Source organism: Rhinopithecus bieti, unplaced genomic scaffold (genome assembly GCF_001698545.2).
Source record: "Rhinopithecus bieti isolate Rb0 unplaced genomic scaffold, ASM169854v2 scaffold_9824, whole genome shotgun sequence".
In the NCBI taxonomy this organism is placed as follows: Eukaryota; Metazoa; Chordata; class Mammalia; order Primates; family Cercopithecidae; genus Rhinopithecus; species Rhinopithecus bieti.
In genome coordinates, this window is record NW_016806132.1 from 52,088 (window position 1) to 72,860 (window position 20,773).

A 20,773-nucleotide genomic window follows, 5' to 3' on the forward strand; every position below is an offset into this window, starting at 1 on the left:
GCTCCCAGCACACCAGACCTGCCACTTGGTCAGTCACAGCCTTCCCTGGCCTGGAGGGGAAATCTGAGACGAAGCACGGCAGGAGTGGCAGACCATTGACCAGAGGGAAGTGCTGGGCGGCCCAGAGGAAGTAGGCTTTCAGGTTGGTCCTGGCCTGAGCAGGGCTGGTCAGGGGAACAACTGAGGCTTGGAAACAAGAAGAGAACAAGGGTGATGCGGGCATTAAGGCCGGGGGGGGGTGGGGGAGCACTGTTTGTCTTGGAATGGAGAGAGTGTGAGTTGGGTGCGAAAATCCTAGAGAAGCAGCTGTGGTCTGAGCTGCCAGGCACCAGGAGCCGGAGCTGTGAGCACAGCTGCAGCCGCCCACCTGAGAACAGCGCCAGCCCAGACCTCATGGGACGTCCTCCCTTTGCACTTGCTGCTTAAGGTCTCAGGGTGTCAGAGACGAGGACGTGTGTTCACGTGAGATCTTCTCCCCAGCGGGTCAGTCATGAAGCAGGGAAGGCCGCCCCAGCTGACGCTGAACTCCCAGAACTGCCGTCGACTAAGGACGGAGACCCTCCCACTCCGGCTGCCTCCGGCCCCACCTTGCCTAGTTCACAAGACAGGAGGAAAGAGAGAGAGAAACAAAAGTAAGATAAGTAGCCAGACAACCTTGGCACCACCACCCGGCCCTAGGAGTTAAACAAAGTAATGATAATAACATCAACCCCGACCTAAACTACTTGCGTTATCTGTAAATCCCAGACACTGGATGAAAAAAGCATTGTAAAACTTTCTGTTCTGTTAGCTGATGCATGTAGCCCCCAGTCACGTTTTCCACGCTTGCCCCATTTATCACGACCCTTTCATGTGGACCCCTTAAAGTTGTAAGCCTTTAAAAGGCCAAGCATTTCTTTTCGGGGAGCTCGGCTCTTAAGACACGAGTCTGCCGACGCTCCCGGCCGAATAAAATCCTCTTCCTTCTTTAATCGGGTGTCTGAGGAGTTTTATCTGCGGCTCGTCCTGCTACACGACCAAGCGGGTCTCTGAAAGAGGACTGTGGGCCCCACTGCAGGAAGGGACAAAGCCCAAAGCACCAATTCCCCTTTCATCCTGGAGACCTGAGAGTCCTTCAAACATACAGAGGTTTTTTGAGTTAAAGAAGAGGAGAAAATGTCAAGTAAAAGGAAAGGATAGGAATAAAACAGACCTTGAAAACCCAATGGAAACAAACCAAATTTGGCTTCTGATAGTATAATTTCATAATGCTTCACTGAAGTGTCACGTACTTACAGAAAGTGTTCAGCAGACTTTGATAACCCAAGCTCGCCCTGCGGCCGTTACCCGGACACTGGAGCCGGGTGTGCGCCGCCCCCAGTGCCTCCGTGGTCCCTCCAATGTGGCCTCCTCCAGGGAAAACTCTGTCCTTATCTCAGCAGCATGGACTGATTTCTTCGTGGAATTTCTTTTTCCCGAGGACCACAAAGGAAGCAGGGAGGCAGGAAATGGGGGGCAGTTTGCCTTCTTAAAATGACGTGACTGGAGGGAAAGGGGATACAGGCAGGAACCCTCAGCGAGCGCCGAGGAGCCCCACCGCCATTCAGCGTGGGTCAGGGAGCAGCCACAGTGAGGCCGAAGTTGCAGCTCACATTAAGAACAATTCGCAGTTTAGACCACATTTGCACATTCTTTTTAAAAAATTATGTTCTTGCCTTATTTTTCCATATGGATTTTTAAACATGAGAGTGTTTAAGTCGATTTGATGGAAGTTCAACCTGGTCGTGATTACCTTTGACTTCATGAGTTAAGAGTGCTAAGTCACTCACCTTTCCTTTAATCAGGAAGCAGTGGCCCTGCCTGCGGGGTGGGGGACACAGGCTCAGAGTGGACCACAGGCTCCGGATCACCTCTTCTGGTGCACGTGTCCTGCTCTCAGGCCACACATTCACAGGGTCAGGCCGAGCTGCAGGGAGCACGGCCCCACCCTGTTTCCCTTAAAGTAGGGTACAGAGCACTGACCTAGTGGGGTCACAGAGAGCACCACGAGCCTGAGACCCAGGCTCTGGTCCTACCTTATCACGAACTTACTGTGGGCCTCAGCCTGGCCAGACCTCTCTCCAGGTCTGTTTCCCCGTCTGTGTAATGAGGCTGCATCTATAGTGCTGGATGGAAATTGAGTAAGGACTAGAGGGATGGAGGGTGGTTCACCGACTCTGTATCCCTCAACAGAGCAGAAGGACAGCGTCCAGAGAGTCCTTCCAGAGGGCCCTGGGCCCGTTGAGTCCTAGGAGGAAGAAACTCCCATCATCACGGTATGTGCTGTGCAACCCCACAGGCTGGCTCACTGTGTCCACTGGAACCACCGTCCTTGGGGTCAGCAACCTGGACACAGCCACGCTGTTCACAGAGAAGCAGACTTTCCTGGTTTCCCTTTCCCCTTACCTCAGGGACGGCAGTGTTAGAACTACACTCCCCTACACCAACCAGGTGAGTGACTGCAGCCTTATGACTTGACAGGTCACCCAGCATGCATTCGTAACAAAATCTATGAAGTGATAAAGCCACAGACTCCGTTGCAAAAAACATTAGCAATCTCCTCTCGATAAATCACAACTTTGATAAAGTGATTTCCATTCAAAAGACATAGTGCAATTATGGTGCAGAGCTGAGATCTCAGCACAATTTCATTTACAATCAACCTGGCGTCTCCAGTGCACTAACAGAAGCATTATCACTATTGTCTTCCGTGTGAAATATGCACAAAGTATATTTCCTTCCCTTTATCCCACCCAGGAAATAGCATATTCTGGACATGTAGCATTCGACCCTCACACCTGAGAGGATCCTGAGGCCCATGGAGGTGGAGAGACTGCCCAGTGCACACAGCTCATGTCAGTGCCTCTGTGATGGCTTCCCCCCGGTGACTGTCACCCCAACATTTTACTGACACACACAGAGTTCCTGGCTCTGTCCTGCCACCAGTAAACTCTGTGCATTACCAGAGTCTCCTCCCACCTGCTGCACTTGGGGTTTATAAAGAGCACTTAGGCCTGCAGTAGCTACGATTGCACCACTTCACTCCAGCCTGGGCAACAGAGTGAGACTTCATTTAAAAAAGCCCATGGCTAACTTGATGCAAGAGCAGCACCTAAATCATAGACTAGAAAAAGCAGCCATCACATGTGAGAGTGAAGCTTCAGAAACTCCCTTTTGGAGGTAGGAGCAAGGCAAAGATATGCCCTCTACCCTTTCTATGCAATCTCTGGTAGAGTTCCTGGCTTGTGCAATAATGCAAGAAAATGAACTAAATGTGGAACAGTGGGTCAGGAATAAGACGAAAACCATCATTCTTTACTGATACTATGAAAATCTACATTTTAAAAGGTCATAACAAATAAGAGAGTTCAATTGGACACAAGACCAGTAAACAAAACTGCCAGCAGTACCCAATTCATAATTATAAAAAACAATTTCATTTGACATCAATAAAGTTCTCAGTTACCTAGGAATACACCAAGTAAGGGAAGTGTAACAGCTTTATGGAAAAATAAAAAGATCGGTGCAGAATACTTTTGAAGATCTCGATAAAAGGGGAGGTGTGGGGAGACCTGCGGGGTAAAGCGATCAAGTCTCCCCAAGTGAGGTCATGAAGTCAATGCCGTTCCCACAAGCAACAGCCCTGGGGGCACCTTCACATGCATCTTTGTTTACGTGCTTTTTAAAACTTGACTGGCTGACTCCAAAAGCAATACAGGGCAAGAATAACCAAGATAATCTGAAACTAGAAAAAGTAAGTTCAGGATACATTATCCCAGATATGAACACATCATATAAACCCGTTGCAATCACAGACACATGATATCTTTGTAGAAGAGACAAATAGACCAATGGAAGAGAATACAGAGCACCAAAGAAGACCCTCCCATGTGCCAACACTTCGCCTGTTAGGAAATAAATAAATGTTTGGGAGGCTGGCTCTTCACTTGGAAAAAAGATACCTTTGGAGCTCTACGTCAAGTCACACACAAAGGTTATTTTCAGGCAGATCGAGAAACTTTAGAAATATAGCAAGACTTTTTAGATGAAAATCTAAGAAAATATATTTTGAATACATTTTGTGGATTTCACAAAATACATAGAAAAATCACGTGATCAAAAGATTAATAAAATTGACTAAAATTTAATAATAAATATATCTACAATAAATTTTAAAAAATAATAAAATCCAAACTTTCCCTTCCACAAACGATATGGAGACTAGGATAAGGTATTTGTAGAACATCTTGTGAATGAAGATTTCTGCTGGGAGGACTTAAAGGTTTTTAGGTGGTGCTGGCCCCCTCTTAGGTCAAACAGGTTTCCCTGTACGGCTGAAGCATCGAGTGCCTTTCCACTCCACCCTCACAAGTGTGCAGAGGCAGCTGAGGTGTGCTGTCCCTCAGACTGAGCACAGAATGGGGGACGTGTCTCCCATGACCAGGCAGCAGGAGCATCCACACACCTCAGCAATGCCACTCCCGTCACCAGCTTCCCAAGAAAAGATGGTTGTCTTCAGAACATGCTGTGTTATGAACGTGACATAATCCATTATGTTAGTTAGCTTAATGGATTCATTATGAAGTCGTTTTCACTAGTAAATTACTTAACGTAATGGCTAATACTGAGTGTCACCTCGATAGGATGGAAGGACGCAGAGCGTTGTTCTTGGTGTGTCTGTGAGGGTGTTGCCAAGGGAGATTCACATCTGAGTCAGGAGCGGGAGAGGCCGACCGCCCTCCACCTGGTGGGCACCTGCTAATTGGCCGCCAGTGTGGCTGGGATAAAAGCAGGCAGAGAAATGTGGAAGGACCAGACTGGCCGAGCGTTCCGGCCTTTATCTTTCTCCCATGCTGGATGCTCCTGCCCCTGGATATCGGACTCCGAGTTCTCCAGCTTTTGGACTCTTGGATTTACACCAGTGGTTTGCGGGGGGCTCTTGACCCTTCGGCCACAGACTGAGGGCTGCACTGTCGGCCTCCCTACTTCTGAGGTTTTGGGACTCAGACTGGCGTCCTTGTTCCTCAGCTTGCAGCCTACTGTGGGACTTCACCTCGTGATCGTGTGAGTCAACACTCCTTCATAAACTCCCTTCCACGTATACATCTGTCCTATTAGTCCTGTCCCTCTAGAGACTAACACACTTAGGATTTTAAATTGTTCTCCATTTTCATTTGTAACATGGTAAATGTCAGCAGATAAACAATGCTCATCAGGGTTCTCAATCACTTTTTTAAATTGACACATTGGCACATATTCGTGGAGTTCACAGGGGTGCTGCAGTCCACAGAATGAATCGAGGATTAGATCAGGGTGGCAAACACATTCATCATCTCAAACGTGATCATTTCTCCTCCTAGCCATTTGAAACTATAAATTATGGTTAGCTACAGTCACCCTACAGCGCCAAAGAACCACAGAACTTATTTCCCCATCCAGCTGTAGTTCCATATCCTTTAACAAATCTTTCCCTATCCGTCCCCTCTCCCTCCCCTTCCCAGCCTCTAATATCCTCTGTTCTACTTTTTACTTCTATGAGATCAACATTTTTTAAAGTTTCCACATATGAGTGAGAACATTCAGTATTTAACTTTCTGTTCCTGGCTTATTTCACTTACCGTAATGTCCTCCACTTCCATCTGTTTTGCCATGAATGACAGGACTTCATTTTTTTTTTTTTTTTTTTTTTTTTTTGAGATGGAGTCTTGCTTTGTCACCCAGGCTGGAGTGCAGTGGAGCGATCTCAGCTCACTGCAACCTCTGCCTCCTGGGTTGAAGCGATTCTCCTGCCTCAGCCTCCCAAGTAGCTGGAATTACAGGCACCCGCCACCACGCCCAGCTGATTTTTGTATTTTTAGTAGAGATGGGGTTTCACCGTGTTGGCCAGGATGGTTTCAAACTCCTGACCTCGTGATCCACCCGCCTCAGCCTCCCAGAGTGCTGGGATTGCAGGCGTGAGCCACCGCGCCCGGCCAAAGACAGCTTTATTGAAGAGGCAGTGCTACAGCTCTGAGACTGCCCCCGCGGAGCAGAGCTACCCTCTCTGTCCTGTAGGAAGAGGAGAACAGCTCAGGGCAGTTTTGGAGTCATATTTAAACCCACATTTAATTTCCTGCAGATTAAGGACAGTTCATGCAGAAATCTCTAAGGAAGGGATGGTAACTTTGGGGTCACTGAGTCATCGCTGTGGAAAGGAGCGGGAACTCCCGGTGTTGCCACGGCAATGGTAAACTCACACGGCACTGGGGGCGTGTCTGAGTGAAAGTGGCTTCTGCTCCAGCCCTGTTTTAGCTAGTCCCCAGTCTGGTCCGGTGTTCGAGCCGCACCTCTGGAGTCAGTCCCACCTCCTACCTCAGTTCTGTTTGTAGTTTTTTGAGGAACCTCCACACTGCTTTCCACAGTAGCTGTACTGGTTTACATTCCCACCAACAGTGTAAAGAGTGCCCTTGGTTATTTTATATCTTTTTGGTGAAAGCCATCATAAGTGGGTGAGGCGATATATCAGCATCATGGTTTGACCCTGAGAGGAAACAGGTTGAGCATCTGTGGTGCTGGGAAGTTCTTGAATGCCACCCTCAGGAGTGACCCTCTAGGGTCATGCTTCTGAGGACGACAGGGGTCGAGGAAGGGCTTCCAGCCAGGGGCAGACCTTACCAACATGTAGAACCTGGCAGCAGGAGAAGAACTAGATGTGGAGGAGGGGGGTCAGATGGCAGAGGATGCGCTCACGGCAGGTGCCCTACCTGCAGACGCTGCAGTCCTCCCCGCAGTCCAGGCCCACTGCACCACAGGGAGCAGCCTGGCAGCCTTCTCTCAGCTGCGGCCCTGCTCAGCACCTCTTGTGCACGTGGAAGGCGCTCCATGCTCTGCAGAGGAACAGAGGAAGGGGGGATGCAGGGAAACAGAGGGAGGTAGAAAACTAGGTGGGCCACAAATGGCCGGGATCTTCCCTCCACCATCGTGTGTGAGCTGGGTGGTCACTGTCCTCAGAGCCTCGACGTCTGCACCTGTGAGATGACACCTGCCTGCCCACCTCTGAGCATCCCAGAGGTGCCCGCGGCCCCAGGTGAGGGCAGGCTGCTGGAAAGGGCTCCAGACGTTATCACACACGGAGTGGGACAGGACGAGCGTTCCAGCCTTTCACTGAAAGTTCTGTTTATACGCAGCTGCCAAACACCTTGGTGAGTGGACTATTCCTCCAAGACGGGAAGGAACTTGTCCCACCCAAAGTGGGGCAGCGCTGGGGCTCAGCAGGAGACTGTCACCCCCCCAACCCAAAGCAGGTGTGTGAGGAGCGGGCAGCAAAGGGGATGCAGGCCCCCATCCCGATGGGTTTCCATTCACAGCAGGACTCCCTGGAGGTCCTCAACCAGGTGGCCCCTGAGTAGGGGCCTGGGGACTGGCTGGAGTCGGCCGACATCCGCTGGAGCTCACGTCAGAGAAACACAATCCACCGGCCTGGAGCTCCCGTCCCTGCCTTGTCTCTAACTTGGCCTTTGATGCCTTTTATTTTTGTTTCCTCAAACGCACATTATTAACTGCAGATGCCCAGCTGAGAAGATGAGAGAAAGTGAATGAAATTACACGAGTGCTTTACTGAGTTCCCTTTCACACCACCGCTTGTTAAGTTAAAACAGCAGCGTGAAGGGTGAAGCTCTCTGGGAAGTTTCTCTATGTGGCCCTGGCCTCAGGGAGGCTTGTGAGGTGGTCAAGGAAGACTGGTAGAAGGTGGTTCATGGTGAAGACACCAGTCACACGTGGGCCTTCCTGTGTGGGCCTCGCCTGTGTAGGCTGTTCTTTCCCTTGCTGGTCTCCTGTCTCACGTGCTGTCATCCCTGCTCCTCATCACGTCTATGGGACTGACCACTCCCTGCTTTGACACACCCGGCTCCTTCCCGCTCCTTGTCCTCCAGCCTGGGCTCAGGGGCACTCTCCCACGGGACTGTAGGGTCATTTCCGTGACTCAGTTCCTGGTTTGCCTGTCACCCCCACCTCCCTTTCTGCAATTGCCTGTCCTCTTCATATCCAGTTTTTATTTCTCATGTTTTTTGTTTATTTTCCCTGTAGGCGTGTGAGCCCTGTGAGGAAGGAAACCCCAGCTCGTGAGACATTGACTAGTGTGTGAGCTTGAGCAAGTTGCCGCCATCGGTCAGATGGGTAACGTGGTGCCTGCCTTTGGGGCTGTGAAGGGATTGAACGAGCACAGCTGCATGTTTGTGAGTGTCTAGATGTGAAGTGTGTTAGTCTTAGAGCATCGCGCTGTTATCATGACCGTTGTCGGCATTCACTTCCGTGTACCCAGCACCTGGCACGGGGCCTGGCACGTGGGAACCCCGGCGGACAGAGTCCAGTGCACAGAAGAAGGAGTGAGCAAGCGGAGGAGTGACGGTGCCCGCACAGGGGAGCTCGCCCGGCGTGGTGCAGCCGTGCTGTCAGCCTGAACCTCTGGCATGTAGTTGCTTTTTGTTTCGAGTTCCTCGAGTGAGTAGTAAATTCTTCAACCAGAGTTCTCAAACAAAGCTCAGTGAACATGTGTAGTGATTCATTCAACGTTTACTCTGCGCCTACATAAAGTAGGCTGAGGCTAGAAATGGCAACTAGCACATGTAGCATGCCCTGGGGATCGAAATATAACAGAGGAGACAGCATGTGAAATGAATTTTCCAGGCATTTGAGACCTAAGATCTCAGGGAAGCGGCTGTGGGACTGTGGGGCCACTGGTGGTCCTTCCAGATGCTACAGATGACGCCCTGTGGCCCCTCTTCCCAGAGTGGGTGACTTTTACAAAGTCCTCTGTGGCTGTACCTCAATATCGGGCAGCCCAGCTTGAACCCCAGCCCCTTTACTTCACTTCGTCAACTGTGAAATGGGAACAGGAATGGCAGAGCCTGCTTTGGAGGCTGTCTGAGGACTGAGCGGGAAGCTGCATGCTGTTCACATCTCCTCCTCTTCTCCAATAGTCCTTATGTCGTCCACGGCGGGGGCTGGCCAGCACCGGACCTCAGGGCTTCTGACTGTGCCATTTCAGCTTCAATGAGACTCATTTTTCCCCACTGAAAGCTCAGGTAAGTTCCTTACCTCCCCAAAGCAGCAGCACCCTGTGAAATCGTCTTCTTGCAGCTGCGTCAGACAGTTTGCTTTGTAGGTTTAATGAACGATCTTCTGCATTTATCTCAGCTACTTCCCCAGGGTCTGGGGAAAGGCTGAGGGTGGTCTGAGGGCTGTGCTGGATGCTTTTTCAGGCTGCCAAAGCCTGTTCTTGGAGGCAGCTGATCTCCAAGAACCTCCAAAAGGAGTTCAAGCAAGGGGCCGAGGGGCCGCATCTCCCCAGCAGAGCAGACCCCGGCAATCCGTCTGGCCTTCCTCGCTCAGGCTGGGGACCCCCGCCCCAGCACCCATCCTGCCACACAAGGCTCTGGTCTCTGTGTCTGTTCCTTTACAACAGTTTACTAGGAATGCCCTCAGGGATAGGGAAGCCTGTGGGAAATCCTTCCACTTCTGCCATCCACTGACCTTCTCCAAGCTTAGCCTCAGGACCATTAAGTCTCCCCTGGCTTTGGTGGGGAGGACCAGCTTCATGCCCCACTTCCTCGTGCCTGGGCATGAGATGGACGGGACACTGGCCCCACCATTCCCAGTGCAGGCATCTGGGGCCCAATACTCCCTGGCCATCTTTGACTCTCAGCTGGCTACTCCATGCTGCCCAGGTCTTAAGACCAGGAAATGCTCCATATTTGCCCCTTTCTATTGGCCTTTGCCCGAGTCAAGCTTACAATATGCAAAACCCAAGTATTACTGCAGCATAATTAATCACTCCTATTCCTCCGTCACTGTTAGTAAGATCCCCTAGGCCTTTTCCAGGTCTCAGGCCTAATGAAGGCACCAGAAACACAGGAGAGAAGTAAGATACACTGTGCCAGCCTTTGGAGGCTGCTGAGTAAATGACCCTGGGATGTTCCCTTTTCCACACTGCATTGGACAGAACACCAATTTGATCACTGAAAAGCGCTGAACTGACTAATAAATTTGGGGCAGGCTCCTTACTTCACTTTCACCTTGGAGATGAGCACTCATTTGTTTGTGACAGCTTCAGAGAAGGTTTGCAATAATCAATCATTTTTACTCAGGGTTTCCTGAAATTTCCCGATTATAGAAAACAATTTTTAAAATATTTTTTGTAGAATGATACTAGCATTCCTCAAAACAACTGGTGATCCACAAAACGTGGATCATGGCTACTGTGGATTTGGCGTCAGAGACAAGGAAACCAGGGCTTCTGAGGCAGAATTCGCTCGGTTCGCCTTGGGGGTCGACTGCAGAGTGAAATGAACCAGAGGGCACCCTCACCCACTCTTAGGTCTGGGCCTTTGTGTCCCCACCCTTTCTCTGTTTTTACTGGTGTCTGCACACTGTATTTGTGTGGAGTGTCAAGGCACGAACCTGCAGGAACATCAAAAAAGTTCACTCTCTGCCTTGGTCGCTCCTATATGCATGTGTGTGTGCACGTGTGTGTGTGGTGGTGCAGTAAGTGAACGGAGCTCATTCAGCCTGCAGCACCCGGAGATGAGCAAGAAGTCGCCGGGAAGGTCACAGGCGGGGACGGCTGCAGGTCCAGGGCTCTTCATGGAGGATGAGGTGTCTGCATGGGGTCCTGGAGGAGAGGCACAAGGACCTCTGTTTTATCCTAGCTTGCTGCAGGCTAGAAAAACTCAACAGGTAACTCCCCAAAAGGGGATAACATGGGAAAACGTTGCCCTTTGACCCTACAAATGGGTTTTATTTCCAGTAGGATGAGCAAGCTGAACTGTCCTGCAGTTGCCTGATGGTTCTTCCCGCTCACTGCACAGACAAAACCAATTCACTAAGACTGTGGTATTGTAGAAAGAAACAGTTTAATTGATGCAGCTAGCCACGTGGGAGAAGGAGCTATGAATCACAACAGTCTCCCAGAAGAATGGGAGGTTAGGGTTTCTCGAGGATTGTTTGATGGGCAGAGGACTAGGGAGTGGGAGCTGTTGATTGGTTAGGGATGCAATCACAGGGTGTACAAAGCCGTCCTCTCACTGAGCCTGTGTCTGGATGCGGAGGTGGGAGTGCAGAGGACCCGCTGAGTCCTGAGCCACGCGTCTGGGTAGGGTCAGTCGGTTGGCAGAATGCAGAACTCTGGAAAACAGCTGAAAAGACCGATCTCAGGCTCTACAATAGTGATGATATCTACAGGAGAAATTGGAGAAGGCACAAACTGTGTGACTGATGAACAATAAGGAATTATGGAAACTGTGTCTGCATTTCAGCCGAGTTCATGTTCCACCCGAAAGCCTGATCATGTGGGCCTTTTGTTCATTTTCGGTCCCCAAGCAAGGAGCGCTTTAGTGTTAGGGAGGGACTGTTATTGTTCTTGCTTCCAAGTCAAACTATAAACTAAATTTCTCCCCAGATTAGCTTAGCCTCTGCCCAGGCATGAGCAGGGCAGCCCACCTGTGAGGCTACAGGCAAGGTGGAGTCAGTCACGCGTGGAGGAGTCACTTCCTTCACAGTCCTAAGCTTTGCAGAGGTGGCTGCAGTCTCTCTCTCTGGTCAGAACGCATGGTGCAGCCATCGGATATTTTTGCAAATGGACAGTAGCAAGAGGGGTGGAGAAGGAGACCAGAGTGTGGAGATCCCACCTCACTGAAGGCCGGCGGAGGGCATGGCTTGGCAGGACAGTGTCCCGTGTGGAACACAGGAGGAGCCCCGGCGAAGAGAAACCAGGACGGGAGCATCAGCCATGTGAAATCATGGAGGGAACCCTGTTCTCCCGCTGCCTCCTTGTGTCTGCCGTCTCCCTGTCCCTCAGACCTGTCCCTCCTCGTGGTTTGCTGACTGTACTTTATGAAACTCACACTCACGTTTTCCCGTGTTTTCTGAAGCAGTGGTGAGTCTGGTTCTGGGCTGGTTTTGTTTTCAGATGGTTCCCTTCTGTCTTTTTGCTCCCCATATCCAGCGGGCACGTGGGTTTCCCAGGGCCTCGGGCGTTCTGTCTGCTTTAGGGGAGGCTGGGACGTCCGGACTCTCCTCACAGAAGCTGAGACATTTGGCTGCACCTTAGGGAATGGGGAGCCGTGGGGAGTCACGGAATCCCTGGTCTCTACTCCACCCCTGAGCCCCTGTTGAGAGCCTCCCTGGGGGTGGCACAGGCCGGGATCTCCCCACCTGGCCCTCCTCGGGGCTCCTGCGTCTGAGACAGACAATCCTCTGCTTGTCGGCTGCTTCCCAGCATGTTTCCGACTCTGGCAAAAAGGACAGGAGAGCTGAGCGTCCCCGCCCGGTGTCTGTCCAGGCACAGTGTCTCAGCACCAGCTCTCAAAGCTCCGTCTGCTCACCTGGGCAGCTCCAGGAGGCGGGGGAGGAGCCAGGAGCGCAGCAGCCCCTGAAACGTCCCAGGGTGGCTTTTTGGGCAGTTATCAAGTTAGTTTTCTCCCTCCAGTTTTAGCCACTGTAGGCCAGTTTGTTCACAGAGTTTTACCAACTTCGGCTCATTTCATGAACTTATCAGAGGGGGGGATTCTGAGGTCCCTAAACCAGAGGCTTTCATGGATGTGGCTCCCACTGCGGCCCTGGCAGGGAGGGCCCAGGAGCCCCAGGCGGAGCCTCTGACCTAAGGCCTTTGGCTCTAGAACCCAGAGCCCCACTGCAAGGACCCACCTGGAGCCCAGGCTGCTGGTGATCTGAAGACAGCCTCCCCGTAAGATTTCTCTGAGACAAGAAACAATTATGCAAATTATCCTAATTCCGTTTTAAAGAATAGAGAGATTGATTGCAGAGACAATTTGTAAACTTCAGACCCAGAAAATTGATTGTTCTGTCAACTTTAGGTAATTATCTGTCCTCCCTGAGGCAGTAAGCTTAGCAGAAATGTTCTTTCTCTGAATCAGTACTGGCTTTGGATCTCTGTTGGGTTCCCTGTGGAGTCTAAATCAGAGGTCCTCCCAAAGCAGTGGATCAGGAGCCTTCCTCCAGCCACAGTGTCCATCCTGCCTGCAGGAGAATGGACAGAGGGACGGGAGGGCTGTGCAGCCTGGCACTGTGTCCCTGGAGGGGCTGGTGAGGACTCACTGGTCGGGGAACAGGGGAGGCAGAGTCTGCAACTGGAGGACATCATTGCATCCAGAGAGCTTCCCACATGACAGTCTGAGCCAGGGACTTCACCTCCCTGGATGGTGGTTTTCTTTTATGTAAAAGATGTGATTGTAATCTCTGCTTCTCAAGGCTGCTGTGAGAAACGCATAGAATAAGGCCACAGGAGAGTGTGTGGCAGGTAGCAGATGCTCAGGAACGTGAAGCCTGCCCTTCCTCCCGCAGCCTTTCTCTTCCTCTGCTGGGTCTAGACTTCACATTGCCCCATGGTTCAAGATCCTTGATTCATCCCAAGTCTTATCATCATCCCAGAAGCTGGAGGGAGCTCCTGGGGAAATCCAAGTTCACACTCCCACACTGATCACTTCCCCTGGGCCTGGTACATGCAGCTCAGATCCACTCCCCAGGCAAGTCAAGGAAGTTGCTGCCCAGAAACCGAGTGAGGACATTTACAAGAACCGACAGCAGCAGCAGCATAAACTGGATTTGCTTTTTCACCAGAGTACCCAGATTTTCCTGTGGCCTCGCAAGCAAAAAGGAAGGACGAGGGAGTGGCACAGTCATCCCTTCGTGAAAGACATTCAGGTATCTGAGTGACTCAGCAAGCCCAGGTCTTGGGGAAGTTACGAATACCTGGTTGAAGGGCAGCCTGCTCTGCAGGCAGAGCCCCTGAGACCTGTGGAACTCCAGGGTGTGGGAGCAGAGGAGATTCATGGCCTGCCCGGGGGCAGTGTGCCCCGAGGACTCGCCCTGGCTCGGCTAAAGATTCCCTCCAGAATCTGCAGAGGTGCAAGGCAGGTGCAGCTCTGCCTGAACCGAGCTGGAAACGCAGCCATGTGGCTCAAGTGGCCACTTTCCACTTTCTGTAAAGCAGCCACAGGGACCGGTGAACAGGTAAGACCCTCACTCTGGGTGTGACTGAAGAACTAGAACCCAGGCTCCCTGGTGAGACCCTCACTCTGGATGACTGAGGAACTAGAACCCGGGCTCCCTTGATCTTCTCTCCCAAAACCCGACGACACGGGGACCCTCCCCCAGCTGAAGGAGCAGGCTCGTGCTGTAGAGTGGGGGAGTCAGCATGGGGGGCACGTGAGTGTTTAGCTCAGGTGTGGGCCTCACGAAAGAGTCAAAACAAGTCAGCCAGGACCGCAGCAGCCTTCACTGTGTGAGAGATGCCGGCACCGTGGCCCCAGCCTGACAGCTGGGCAGGCCACGTAATGTGTGGGGCCGACTGGAAAGTTTGCTCAACATCATGATCTTCCAGGCGGCAGCAGCAGAACATTAAATTATTCTGGGGCCCTTCTGAGCACAGGGCTTGGTGTGACCACGCAGGGATACCTGGCAGGCCAGGTGCAGGGACAGAGCAGTCTGCCCCGAAGCCCTCAGGTCCCAAGTCAGTGTCTGGCACCAGCTGGGCTGGCTCAGTCCCGGGGGACTCCCAAGGCTGGAGGCCTCCCCGGAACATCATCCTCAGGGATTTCCCAACAGGAGCAGCCTCTGGCCTCAGATCTGTCCTTGTTTGACTCATAGATTATCACTCAGACTGAGAAAATTAACACTCAGTGATTCCTGAAAGGGTGCCCAGTGCAATAGATAATTTTCAAAATGAGTTCATCAGGAGATTTAATAGCCAGGCAATGTCCATTAAAACAGCGACAAACATGGGGAGGAAGGGAAAGTTCCGACTGGAAACTCCAGCTGGCTTGACCGTTGTTCTCGGGGGCAGAACAGAAGTGGGCGTTTTCACTCTGGGGAGGCGTCAGCGATGCCTTCACGCAGCCTCTCAGCTGGTTCCTCCTGGGTCCGGGCCACAGGCCTCCCAGTGTTGCCGGCCTCGGAAGACACCTGTGGGCAGGTTCTCAGAGGGAATCTGAGGCTGTGGGGGATGAGCTGCAGGACCCCATGCGGGGAAAGGCAGGAGGCAGCACCAGCTCCTTCACCAGGACCTGAGGAGACTGTGGCTCGTCAGGGGCCCTTGAGGACCCAGAGACCCCGTACGGTGTTTGAGGAGTCTGGCTACATCGGTTTATTCCAGTTTAGGTGGTTTAGGGGTGTCTCAGTGAAGTCTTGGGGGTTCAGGGTCGTACTGCCGGCCTCTGGGACAGCAGCCCCAGTGTCCCCGGACCCAGGCCTTGCTCCTCGCTGCTGAAGAATGCCCACTCCGCTCCTGCCGGGGCCTGGGTTTTTACGGTTTGCCTACTTTATCGTGGGTCGACTGCCTTCGCCGTGTCCACGCCTGCTCCGGCAGGTGCAGCTCAGGTCCGCAGGGAGCTCGGCGCCGGGCCGTCGGGGGGCATCTTGGAAAGGTGTCCCCACGGGATCTCTGAGGGTCTGTGGGGTTGGTGGCCGCGCCGCTTTCTCTGGAGCCGCGCCTGAGGTCACTGCCCAGACCTTAACGGAAGGCGCGCGTCCAGTCCTCCCACTGCTGTGTGTTCCGGTCAGAACCGAAGTGGTGGCCTCCACTCGGAGCTTGTGTGTGTGTTTGGGCAGGATTTGTCTAAACCGTGTTCCCTCTCGGGCTTTTGTTCTCCGGTCCTGCGTGGACACCGCGACCCAGTTGTGGACACAGTCCCCTTGCAGCTGGGAGGCTGCCCTCTTTGAGTCGCTGTCGTCGCTTTGGGGAAAGGTGCAGCCCCCGCGGTCCCTCTGTCAGGGCGGACGCCGTGCGCACGTCATGCCTGGGGCTCCCACCCATCCTGCGCGTTTCCACCTGCACCGCAGGCCACTCCCCCGGGAACCTTCGTGGAGCCGGCTTCTCAGCCAGGAGCGCGGTGCTGGCTCAGCGGCCGCAGCTCAGGGTCAGCTTAGGGGACTTTCTTGTGCTGGAGGCTGGTCGCCGGGCAGCCTGCGTTTCCCGGAAACCAGGGCGCTGTCTCCGGGGCCTGGCTCTGCGCCGCTGGCCCCGTCTTCACCATCCCCTCGTTGCAGGTTCGAGGCCGAGCTCAGCCCTGTGGAGCAGAAGCTGAGTGCCCTGCGGTCCCCGCTGGCCCAGAGGCCCTTCTTCGAGGCGCCCGCGCCCCTGGGCGCCGTGGACCTGTACGAGTACGCGCGCGGGGACGAGGACCTGGAGCCTCTGTGAGGCCGCCCAGGGAACCCCACCGCAGGCCCCTCTGCACGTGCCACGGCCAGTGCAGGGACAGCGCGGCTTGTGTAGAAACTCTTGTCTTTTGTGGAAAGTGAGTGCGTTTGTATGGAATGGTAAATTTTTATCTATTCACAGAAGCGTGTGGTGTGAATCGCTGCCGTGGGTTCGCGGCTGGACCTGCCTCCAGCTCTGGGGCCTGGTGGCCCCGCCCGGGGGACACGCAAGGGCCGCTTGGGAGTGGGACAGGCTCCCGCACGGACACCCTCCGTGGTCCCAGGGGCCACGTCTCTCTGGAAAGGGCCATGTGGGCACAGCTGTGACCGCGGCTCCCGGGCACGTCGCCCGTCCCGGACAGGAGCCTCCACCACAGCCTGCGTGTTCTGTGTGAATGCACAAAAGCGTTTCTGGTGATTGCGCTTGTTTTTGAACGAATGTTGGGAGGATTTTCAGCGGCGGGCTCGGCTGCCTCAGCCACCGCGTGGGCTTCATTCCGGATCTACGGACGCATTCCGGATCTACTGACGGCAGCGCTGGATGGGGGCCGCGGCCAGGCCACAGGTAGATGCAGCCTGAGCCTCCTCCCCAGCCTGGGGCCGTTCCCTCCCAGAGCCGGGGGCCAAGGCCGCGTTTCAGAAATGGCCCCAGAAGGAAGGAGCCCCTTTCCTTGCACACGACAAAACACTCCCCCCGGAAAGGGACGTGGCCCCACAGCCGGGAACAGGCGGGCGGGGCGGGAACACCCTGAGAGCTGCACACACGCCCCATTCATCCACCACAGCCCTGGCCGTGAAGGAGGTGGACACACAGGGTGGTCCCCGTGACCCCGAGGAGAGACTGTGGGAGCTCGGGGCTGTGGGTGGACCTGGCAGCACCTCCCAGGGGAATGGCCGCTGCCCCCAGGGTGTCCCCAGTGTCACCAGGTGTTCCCAGAGGACGCCCCCACCTGGGTCTGCGAAGGGTCAGGGCCCCCCAACAGGACAGGTGCAGGGCAGGAGGGTCTGACGGTGGCCGCTGCAGGTAAATGACACCGGGAGCCACGGCCTCAGGGCCCAGCCTGTCCCGAGCTCAGGGGAGCCCGTCTGGGAGGACAAGTCCGCCCCCCACCACCTCAGCACCCCCCACAGCTATGGTCATGGGAGCGAGGGGGCAGAAGTGGGGGTTCACCTCTGACCAGAACCCTCTGCCTCCCACGCTGACACTAGGAGGCCCCAATGGGGTTCACGGCTGGGGTTCAAAGCTGAGACATCTGAGGGCTCCCTGGGGCCGTGAAAGGAAGGACAGCGTCCCCCACCCACGTGCCTGGTGAGGCCCCTGCACAGCCTCCGACACCCCCCTACTCACCGCATTCCCCAAGTGCTCCCTCCTTCCCCAGCCATGGCCCCGATGTCCTGGGCCACACCCGGGCCGGCCGTGCACACTCGGCCTCTGCTGGAGAAGCAGGGGGGATCCCCGTGGACGGTGGCGCAGCGGGGAGACCCAGACCCCAGCTCCCACTTGGTCTAGGGGTCCGTTCCCCTGACAGTCGACGTTGAGGGGGACCAGGGGCCCCCACAAAACAAGCACCCAGGTCACCCTGACGGTGGCCAGCGGCCGGCGTCCCGCCAGGACAGAGGCCAGGACGTTCCAGGGCTCAGCGGGGGCGCCTCTGGCGTCCCCACCTCCCTCTGGGAATGGCCGTCCTGGGTGCCCTGCTTGCTGTTCGTGGCCGTCACCCCTTGGAGATGCCCGAGCAGGTACTCAGCCGGCCCCGCCCCTCCCTCCCAGGGTCCCTTCGTGTCAGATCCAAGCGCGTTCATGGGGGCAGCCCCGGGTTCACCCAGGAGCCACAGCACGAGCCTGTTCCGGGGAGACCCCGAAAGGTGCCAGCCACGGCCCGGAGGTCCCCGGGCGCCTCCTCCTGGGACAGGACACGCGTCCTGCAGGTGCAGTGGGGGTGACGGGCACCCCAGGCTCCCAGCACTGGCGCCAGACCGGCACCCAGAGCACTGTCCCGAGGGGCGGCAGGGACGGCCATGGGAACACGGGGGCTCCCCAGAACGAGGGGACCCAGCCTGGGGCAGGGGACGGGGCCTGGACGGCCATGAGACGGGGGAGACAGAGGAGACGGAGAAGAGGAAGACGGGGGCGTTGGGGAGAACTGGGGCATCAGACGCAGGAACTAGACAGAGCCGGATGCAGCAGTTCCTGGAGGAGACACGGCCCCCGGGGGGGAGCAGGGAGGCCCTGACAACTCTCAGAGCCGGGGAAGCAGCAGAGGCCGGAGATCGTCCCCAGTTCGTGCCCAGGAGCCACCCTACCCAGGCCAAGGGGTCAGACCCCACGTGGCACAGGGGTCCCATCTGCCGCGGCCTAAGACGCACCCTGTGGCTGACCAGGACGCAGCCCCCTGGCCGGCCCAGACCCCGCGTGGCACAAACGGCCCTGCCCAGCCCGAAGCCGCAAACACGGCCCCTCTCCCGGCAAGATGCTGCTGTGTGGCTCCCGTGGGGGCCTCGAACCCAGTTCCCCGTGACCCACGGGCAGACCCCGGCAGGGCAGGGGTCTTCTGTAGAAGCCACAGCTCCCCCAGGCTCGGCCGCCGCACACACCACTGGGAGCCTGGGGAGCCGCCGTTCTGATCTCAGGGGACAGCACCCGACCGCACCCCCAGCCCCAGGACGTGTCCGGGTGGGGGCTGCCCCTCACCCGCCCGTGTCCTCACCAGGGCATAGCTCTCTCCACCGCGGTATCAGGTCCCACAGCAGCCCGGGCCGCCACGAGGGGGTCCTGCCCACCCATGCCCCCAGAGAGCAGCCCCTCTGCGGGGACACAGCCGCCCCTTTTCCCCAGCGCGGCCCTGCCCGACCTCAGGGAGCAGCCAGAGGAGGGGGCGAGGCCCCGTCGGGAAGGAAGACCCCAGGGGTGGAGGGACAGCAGGTGCCACTTGGACAAGCCTTCCACAGGGCTCCAGTCTCGCTCTGTCACCCAGGCTGGAGTGAGTGGCGCTATCCCAGCTCACTGCAACCTCCATCTCCCGGGTTCCCAGCATTCTCCTGCCTCAGCCTCCCAAGTAGCTGGGACTACAGGCGCTGCCACCTCACCCGGCTAATTTTTGTATTTTTAGCTGAGACGGGGTTTCACCATGTTGACCAGGTTGGTCTCGAACCCCTGACCTCATGATCCACCTGCCTCGGCCTCCCAAAGTAACGGGATGACTGGCATGAGTCACTGCACCTGACCTTTTTTTAATAGAAAATTGGGCCCACCCTCTCCTGCCCAGGCTGGTCCTGGGCTTAAGTGATCCTACCTTGGCCGCCCAAAACACTGGGGTGACAGGTGCGAGCCGCCGTGCGCAGCCCACCAGCCACACAACCTGTGCACACAGGGGTGCTGACCAGAAACTCGACCCAACACACCTGCCACATGCGACTCTAGAAATGCCATGGGGGCCGGGCACGGCGGCTCACGCCTGTCATCCCAGCACTTTGGGAGGCCGAGGCAGGCAGATCACCTGAGGTCAGGAGTTCGAGACCAGCCTGGTCAACCTGGTGAAACCCTGTCTCTACTAAAAATACAAAAATTAGCCAGGCATGGTCGTGGTCACCTGTCATCCCAGCTACACAGAAAACTGAGGCAGGGGAATCACTTGTACCCAGAAGGCAGAGGTTGCAGTGAGCCGAGATCACGCCACTGCACTCCAGCCTCAGCGACAGAGCAAGACTCTGTTTCAAATAAATAAACATGCCACAGACACGGAAACCTGCTCCGTGCTCACCTCCCCCAACGTCAGAGTCAGGGACACAGGCCGTGCCTCACAGGGTAGGGTGACAGGACGCCCACCCGGGCCCTGACCCTCCTGACCTCCCCTTATCCAGGGGTGCCCTGGATACTAGGGACATGGGGTACCCCGACCCTTTAGGACTATGGGGTACCCCAACCCTTTAGGACTGTGGGGTACCCTGGACATTAGGGCCATGGGGTACCCCAACCCTTTAGGGCTACAGGGTACCCTAAACATGACAGCCGTGGGGTGCCCCAACTTTAATACTGTAAGGTACCCTGAACATGAGGGCCATGGGGCACCCCAACCCTGTGGGACTGTAGGGTGCCCTGAACATGACGGCTGGGGGGAACCCAACCTTTTAGGACGGTGAGACACACTGACTTCTTAAGACCACGGCTTACCCTGATGCTTACAGCTCTGTGGTGCCCCCGACTCCCCAGGCCGGTGCCTACGGGACGCCAGGCGTACGTGGCGAGGGGGCAGAGGCAGAAAAGCGATGGGGGAGGTGGAGGGCATCGGCTGTCCCTGCCCTGAAGGACAGGATGGGGCCAGTCAGGTAGGAGTGTGGCCAGGACCACCACCCAAGGACTCAAGGGAGAGATGGGGCACGGAGAGAGGAGGGGAGGGGCAGAGAGAGGAGGGGAGAGGCAGAGAGAGGAGGGGTGTGGTGGGGAGAGAAGGGGGAGGTAGGGAGAGAGGAGGGGTGTGGTGGGGAGAGAGGAGGGGTGTGGTGGGGAGAGGAGGGGGGTGGTGTGGAGAGAAGGGGGAGGTGGGGAGAGGGGGGGGGGGGG

The 20,773-nt window shown here is 55.5% G+C and overlaps 1 protein-coding gene across 1 annotated transcript; it reads left to right on the forward strand.

Moving 5' to 3' along the window:
- Positions 1–15,275: 15,275 nt before the first annotated feature.
- On the forward strand, positions 15,276–16,353 carry LOC108531409 (uncharacterized). Its single transcript, XM_017874820.1, has one exon. The coding sequence runs from the start codon at positions 15,287–15,289 to the stop codon at positions 16,211–16,213; it is 927 nt and encodes a 308-aa protein (XP_017730309.1). The 5' UTR covers positions 15,276–15,286; the 3' UTR covers positions 16,214–16,353.
- Positions 16,354–20,773: the final 4,420 nt, after the last annotated feature.